Source organism: Drosophila persimilis, unplaced genomic scaffold (genome assembly GCF_003286085.1).
Source record: "Drosophila persimilis strain 14011-0111.01,24,50 unplaced genomic scaffold, DperRS2 tig00000124-arrow-pilon, whole genome shotgun sequence".
In the NCBI taxonomy this organism is placed as follows: domain Eukaryota; kingdom Metazoa; phylum Arthropoda; class Insecta; order Diptera; family Drosophilidae; genus Drosophila; species Drosophila persimilis.
In genome coordinates this window covers 5,637,175-5,645,279 of record NW_020825294.1, presented here as the reverse complement: position 1 = coordinate 5,645,279, position 8,105 = coordinate 5,637,175, and the positions used below count along the sequence as shown (strand labels likewise).

The 8,105-nt window shown below is 46.1% G+C and overlaps 1 protein-coding gene across 1 annotated transcript; it reads right to left on the bottom strand.

Moving 5' to 3' along the window:
* Positions 1 to 2,904: 2,904 nt before the first annotated feature.
* On the bottom strand, positions 2,905 to 4,509 carry LOC6593954 (lysophospholipid acyltransferase 5). Its single transcript, XM_002018604.2, has one exon. The coding sequence runs from the start codon at positions 4,434 to 4,436 to the stop codon at positions 3,024 to 3,026; it is 1,413 nt and encodes a 470-aa protein (XP_002018640.1). The 5' UTR covers positions 4,437 to 4,509; the 3' UTR covers positions 2,905 to 3,023.
* Positions 4,510 to 8,105: the final 3,596 nt, after the last annotated feature.

Here is an 8,105-nt window from a genome sequence, read left to right as displayed (position 1 = left end):
AGGCAGAGATCTTGGATAGAAATTTGAAGATACACGAGAGCTCTACATGTAGCTGCAGTTTCATAAAATCTCAGCTTAACTTATGCCTTTTTAATGCTTTCGATTATTACAATCATTCCTTCATTTAAAAATTTGAGAATACATATTTTCAGGCAGAGGGCGAAGAAAATCCTATAGAGAGTGAGCGAGAAATATAACCGAAATTTACGGATCCAATACAATAAAAAAGGCGATACCTTTTTGGCGATATGTGTTCTTGTTCAGTTTAATATGTATCTATCTTTCATTATCTTAGCGTGATAACCAATATGAAATCAATTTTGGAATAAATATAGTATATCTTAAAGAGATATGTGTTGTAATCCCTGAACCAACCGAACTATCCACCATAACTCCTACCATCCTGTATCTGTTAATCATCTGACTGACCGAAGCCCTACAAAACCCCAAGCGTTGAATGCACGTGGCAACCCATAAAGCCCATATAAATTTATACCCCATATATATATTCGTGGCATCCACCTACATGCATACATCCATCCATATATGTATGCATGAACCATTTAGACTGGCTCCCGGGGCAGAAGCTACTATCAGAGTGAAAGGGACACAGCGCAGACAAGCCCAAAGCGTCAAGTTGTGAAGCTGTGTGCAAAAAATCATTAACACGCACACGGACACACAGCCACCCAGTCACACAGCCACCCAGCAAAACCCCCCATCGTGGATGGGTGGGTGGACCTGACCTGGCTGTCCCTGTCGCTCTGTTTGGGGCGCCTCCTTATGGTGCAGGGTCTGGGCGAGACTTGCTTAAATTACTTGGGTTTTTACATGCGGCAGTGAGGCACATTAACACTGTAATGTGCAAAAAGTGTTCTCCTGCAACAGTGTGTGTGTATGTATGCCTGTGTGTGTGTGTGTGAAGGAAAACAACATGGCGTCCTTGTAGCCTCTGTGTCGTTGTAGTTGTAGTCCGAGTGGCACTCATTGTGATGCAGAAAGGGTGTCCGAAAAGGGTTTATGCGGTAGAAATGATCGTAATATGGAAAATAGTCAATGTTTTATACCATAGTTTCAGTCGAGGCTGTTAAGTGTTCTTTGATTAAATCAGAGACTCTAAATGTGGCATGGGACCGGCTTCTGTGTGTCGCCAAGGACTGTGAACGTAGTATATTGTTGTTGAGTTCTGGCAAAGATATTTCCGGCAAATATTCCATTGCAAAAATACCTCTACGCTACTCCCATTTACCACTGATTGTCTCCGCATAAACCTCAAGGCTCCATGGTTTGCCTGGTGGGCGTCAGATACTTTTAGTTAAGATTAATTGTTATATATTAACATGGCGTCGAGTTACGAAGTCTGCGAAAACGAGCTATTTACAAGCTAAACGAAAGTTGACTTTGCCCAAACGACCAGGAGGAGCGGAGGAGCGGAGAAGTGGAGTGGCAGGCGGCCCGAGATGAGTGTGGATGCTGATGTTGATGTAAATGCTGTCTCCTGCCTAGAATCGCAGTGAAAGTGTCTGGAAATGAGGCAGAGTGGAGGAGAGAGTGAGAGCTCGAGCAACTTTAATAAACAGTGAAAATATTCAAGTCCGCCTGCTGTTTATGGCATATCTTGTGGGTGCGTGTGTGTGTGTGCTAGATTTATGTTTTCCCATTTTCATGTTTTATCATCAGCTGCTACTGGCGCTGGATCGGGCGTGGAATTATTCATGTTTTTCGCAGCGTTACTCATACGCCGCGTACTCGCATGAAAAGGGTTCAAAATGGCTGCCATTCTGGCCTATTGCGTTTGAATTATGGGCCAAAAAAGGGTCGGCTCTGTGGCTCTTCCTCTCCATCTCTCTCTCTCTATACATCTTATCGTAATATGGTTTGGCTATACTTTTGCTGGGGCTCCGTAATGGAGGGTGAAATGTGGTTCCGAATGTGGTGCGAAAAGGGAATTTTTCTGATTTATACGAGTGGCAACTTTTGAAACTTTCTCTTTAAGGGATTAAAATTGGGTGTTCTCTCCAACCTTTATATGGGATTGTTTAGCTGTAGCACATTTCAGATCGATTATGGCCTTAATTGGGTTTCTCGATTGCTTTCGCAAATCGCATTTTAAAATGTTCAGTGAATATTCCATCCACATCCCACTTTTATCTGTTTGGCTATAACAATTGAATGTTATCTGCCTCTGCGACATCTTGGCATATGTTCGGCCCGCCCGCCAACCCTGCAGACCCCATCCTTTGGCCTCATTCCATCCCTGACAACTGTCGCATTTGGAACCACAAACCAATTTGTCGACGACTTGGGAGATGGCGCGCCACTCGAGAGCATATTGACAATGCTAACTGGAAGTCAATACGGAAATGGTTTCTATCTTTGTGTTCCTACTGCTGCCCCCGCCCCATACGCTCCTGCCACTGGCTCTGCCACCACCCACACTCAACGCGCTGTCACTTTGGGCGCAAATTTCGCCATTTCCACCCTCGCTAATGTGCAAATAAAAATGTTAAAAGGGTCCTGTAGCACTCAATTACACGCCCTGGTGACCATCTCTCTCGTTTCCGTTTCTGCTGCTGCCGCTGCTGCTGCCTCTGCCTCTCCCTTCATGCCTCTTGCCACATACAGCGGTAACTGCGTGAGCTTTGTCCCGCCTTTGTGTGCGTGACTTGCCTCTGTATGCTGTCCGTGTATGTGTGTGTGTGTATGCTAAGGCTTCGCTTTGCTGCAGAGAAAACATTATGGCGCGCGAACGGAAGTTGCCATCTTGTTGATGGCAGTTAAAGATAAGCGAAAGCGAAAAAAACAAAACAAAAACCCAAGCAGGACGCGAGTTTTTTTTTATGGTCGAGTTTCGCTGGGCTTTTAGGGGTATATTGGGTTTTTCGTTCAGGAAGGAAACGGCAGTCTTATGAAATGTTGTATTTGGCAAGAAACTTCTCAATTTTTTTAGTAGAATTGCAAAAGAATATGGAACAATGTTCATGTGGCAAAAAACTGGAAAATTTTCGTCTCCTGTGGCGACATCATTGCCCGTGGTCGTTGCCCGAAAAGTGCCCAAAGGTTTGATAGAAGACAGCCCAGATGATTAGGTAGATGAAGCCGAAATAGTTCACGGCCGCGAAGACTACGATCCAACGCTCGTACTTGAGGAACACAAAGGGCGTCAGACCCCATCCCATGTAGACAATGTTGTAGGACTTCAGGGTCACGAAGTAGAGCACGTTGTAGATGTCCGATCTGCTCAGGATGCTGCCATATTGTGGTAGGATCGCCTGCTCATAGAAACGAGCGATCTGCTTCTCCGTGCTGACAATCATGTACTCCATGAGGAAGGCCATATAGTAGCCACTGTGAAAGCCATGCCAGACGGCCAGGAAACCCAGGGCGGCCACATAGCTGATCGTGCGATTGTCGAGGAACTTCAAACGCCTGTACACATACTGTCCCACCCACCGGTTTGTGTTCACATTGAAGCTCTGTATGTAGTGCTCCATGGTGTTGCCCGTCTCCAGCAGGATCAGCTTGACATTGCTGCAGCCGGACCAGTCGGGCTGGCCATGCACATCCTTGCCCTTGTAGGTGAAGCCAATGTATATGAGGGCGCCCTCGGTGAGCAGCCAGCACGAGACGTACTTGTACAGGTTGAACTTTGCCCAGAAACCGAGCAGAAAGATCCGCTTGATGAATCCCACCTCGGCAAACTCGGAGCTCAGGAAATAGGAATCAGGCAGTACGCTTAGACCCAGCTGACAAACGATCAGGTAGAACACGCCGGTAGCCAGGCGGCGCATGCCCGCCTCCACATTGCCCTCGTGCTGGCGGAAATCGCCGTTGATAAAGTTCTGGTAGCGACGGAGGGGAAACTGAGGTCCTACCAGGAAACCGCTGGGGAAGTACGCGAACGCCGAGAGCTCCAGAAGCGATGGCACCTGCGGCAGAGCTGTTTCCTTCTGTTCCTTGGACAGAGCCCCCATTGCCTTGAGACCGTCGGAGATGTCGAAGCCGAGGCCAATCATGCGCAGCACCAAAACGCAGTGCGGCGTTGTCCAGAGAATGTCGTACTCGTTGCTGGCTGTGAACAAGTAGCCAAGCAGCAGATAGCTCATGTGGAACACCACGTTCAGGCCAATCATCAGCCTGATGTTGTGTCGCAGGAACCGGACCAGCAGATATGTGACGAGGATCCCCAGCAGCGAGTGGTACGTGTCGACGCCGTAGTTGAGGTAGCAGAGGCCAGCTCCACAGGCGAAGAAGAACATGTGATGCAGCGTCTTGAAGGGCACAGCCTCTGCCACGTATGCGGTGTAGAACGCAGCGATGGGATAGCCGGCCAGAATCGTAAGCAGAAGACGCACTGCCGCCGGTTGCACGCCCGCTGCCCCTGCTGCGGCACCCATCAGCCCCTCACCGGGCGTGTCCTCCACGTGTCCAGGCATGCTGCCGACCAGCCAGGGAATATATTTGTGTAGTGTATATGAAATGAACAAACAAACTAGTATGAATGCAAAATCCAAGGTACTACTGGAGTCTATCCTTCGACAATTTTTCACCGTCTCCTTTTGCCATTTTTTGTCTGTTAGATTTTCATGGTTTTCCGCGCTTCTGGCTGCTTGGCTGCTTTTTATTGCCGTGCATTTTATGTATATTTGTTTCTATTTTTTTTTGCTGCTTCTATCTCTCCAACCTTCCTTCCGTCGGCCATGTTGGCAGTTATCTCTCTGTTCCGCGTTCTGTTTCTGCTTCGTGCCCCACAGTGCTATGCATAATCCTCCTTCTGTCTTTGGCATTTAAGTTTTATGGCTGTTTGTTTCGTTATTTCTCATTTTTTTTTCCACTTTGCGCTGTGCTCCTAATTTGCAATTTTGTATGGAGACATGGACGACGACGACGACGCCTTAAAGCGGTTTTGTCATGTCATTTGGTAATTGGGTGGCAGCGGTTGGCACTTTATATATTTCGCCGCCAGTTGGCAGCGCTCTCGCCTCCATTCTGGTCACACATGGTCACACTGGCCGCTGGCTAGCATGATAAATGTGACCGCTCCATAGAGGAGTCCGATTCGGAGTGGGTCGTGGGATGTGGGAAGTGGCAGCCCCTGACGACAGTTCGATATCTAAATTTGTTTTTAACGGAGGAAAGACCCCTATCTTGAGACACCACTGGGGAGTCGCCCACTCTCCTCCGTTGAGGCATATTTTGTATAACTTTTTAAGCCATATTTGGCCAAATTAAGTGCCCCATAAAGTCCCAGTTTTTACAGCTCGTAAAACAAGACAAGAATCGAACTTCAACGCCGCCGCAAAGCGAGCGTAAAGCGTTCGATGGGTGTATAAATAAAATTTCCGTTTAAAATCAATAAATTATAATTAAATTATAACTTAAGCGAATGCTAATTTGTGCGGGGACTGGGCACGGAACACGGTATCTGGTGGATACAAAAATATACCTAAAATTGACATTGGCAGCAACACCTCCCGGCCCCCTGCGGCGTTTGTCGTCGCATTCGAGAGAGAATTTTGCATGGATTTCTGGTAAATTCCTTTGTCCGCAAGGTAAATGCATATAAATTTCATAAAATTAAACTTGAGGACATAAAAATGGCACTTCAAATTGCCATAAAATTGCATGTAAATGTAAAATTATCTGGCAATTATTACAAGTTTCAGGCTGTGCAGAATATATGAATCCTATGTGCCAGAAATACCTTCCCCAAATCGAATTTCCCCTGATTTGTTGTTCATCGAAAGCATAGGCAAACAAAGATCTCAATTATGTTAATAAGTTTCACGCCCATCCACACGATTTGGCTTATCCCATGATACTCTTCCTCTATCCACACACACACAGCCTCCAGCCAGGGCTATAACCTTTCACCCCAAAAGCAGGATATTTCACCAGCCACAAGGAAAACTCCATTCAACACCAATTAGGGATGATCATCAGGAAAAGCAGTGGCATCGGAAGCAGCAGCAGCCGCCAGGGAGACAGGTGGAAGGATGGATGACGGAGTCGGGTTGTCGTCGAGCAACCCCATTTCGGGTGTCATTTGTTATTGAGGAACACAAAAAAAAAACACAAAAAAAAAACGTTGACTTCACTCCCCGAGTGTCATAAATACATCCCGGACGGGGGGGCCATAGACAAACAATCAACAATTTATGCGACTGCCACCCGAGAGGATGAGTGGGCCACTTGAGTGGTGGTCCTGCCGGGGGTGGCTGGGTGACTGGGTGGTGCTGGGTGGTTGAGTGGCTGTAGGGGTGCCTGCTAAATTGCTCAACAACGGGGGCGCATGTTAAACATGAATTATGAATTGTTATTGAGATTGATGTGGTTGTTGCTGTTGCTGGGCTGTTGCAGGGTGGTGCTGCTGCTGTGGCAACTCTATCTAGATGTGGCTGCTCTCGTTTCTGCTGCACTGAAAGCAAAAGGGGATATTTTTAATGATATTTTTGATAGTTCCAAAGGTTAATACAATCAATATCCCTTTGACTGTTTAGCAAGTGCTTCAGAAATTTCTATAACTGGTTGAAATGTAGGTATATATTTCTCTCAGTGTGGTCGTGTTCCGCTGCTCCTGCTACTCATGGATTCTGCTCCTTCTGTTCTGAGTGAGGACTTGCTTCCTTCAACCAGCTCTGGCTTTGTTTTGTGCGGTAATTTCATTGAAATCATGTTGAGTAATTGGTGCTACTGGGGCTGGGAGGGTGTATAAATAACCCTCGGTACGGGGGTGACTCTCTCTCTCTCTCGCCCTGTGAACCACTCCCCCTTTGGATTAGGCAACCGCTGGCATCGCTTTATGCGGTTTGTATTTATTGCCCCGTTTTGCCGTCACTTGCCCCCGTAATTGTAATTCTGTTTGTGTCTGTATTTGTGTGTTCTGTGCTGGGTATTATGCTACACATGTAACATGTATCTGATAGATACTCTGCCCCGGCGGGTGGGTGGTGTGGTCCGCCCTGAAAGTGGTGGGTCGGGTCTGGTCTGGTTGTTTGCTAATTTGGGTATAATTTGTGACTGTTTATTTATTTTGGCTCTGGTTGGAATTAATTTCCTTCAAATTTTGACAGCTCTGCAGCGATGAAGCTGTTTTTTACACATGTTAACATTGTTTGGGGTAGGAAATATATACTACGATTATAGGAAGTGGATCTGGATTGGTTGCAATGGGGATTATAGAAAAAAATAGCTGTATAGCTTTTTCCTTTATAGAATTTTCCATCACATATGTATACTATATCCAAAATATCAGTGCTCTATAGTTTTTCGAGGATATCTTTGCACACATTTATCTCTTCTTTTTTTATATTTCTCTCAACTCCTTTTGAGCCGTCGCATCGTTTCCTTATGAAATACACTCAACCGCATACACAAAACGTTCGTGTTGAAAAATGTGATGTTTAATTTCGCACATTAAAATCAGAAAATTATCAGACACGAAAACCCATAAACCGCACACCGAATGCCCCCCACCAGAGGCACAAACACAGATACGGAGATACCCAGCAAAAACGGGGCTGAGGCAGACAACCAGGAGACGGAGACGCACACAGAGTGGGGAAGGAAAGAGAGTGCAGTGAGTAAGATTAAAATCTTCTCAGAATTGTGTGGACAAAGCCAGGAGGTAAGGCCACATAAATGAGTGAAGGAGGAGCAGAGGGGGTAGCTGCCTCTGATGCTGACGCTGCTGTTGCAACTTGGTGGCAAACAGAGACCAAAGCCAAAGGAGTCAAATCGATATTGGCAATGAGGGAAAGAAGGAGTCCAGACAAGCAAATACTAACAGGAATAACAACGAATGGATGGTATGGATTGTACACCGAAAACGGAGATACTCTTGTAAGGGGAATACTTTTATGGAAGCCTTAATATGGATAAAGTCTTCTTTGAAAGTATAATACCCTTTGAGAGTGTACAAAATCGACAGAGACGTTGGCATGTAAACAAATCGATTTGTTTCATTGATGACATTCTTGGCGAGATTTTTGCAAAATGTCATAAAGTTTATGACTTAAGTCTTTTGTTTGACTCTGACGTGGACTGGGGACTGAGGACTGAGGATTGGAGACTCAGACCAGAGACTGTGGAAAGAGGACAGCGGA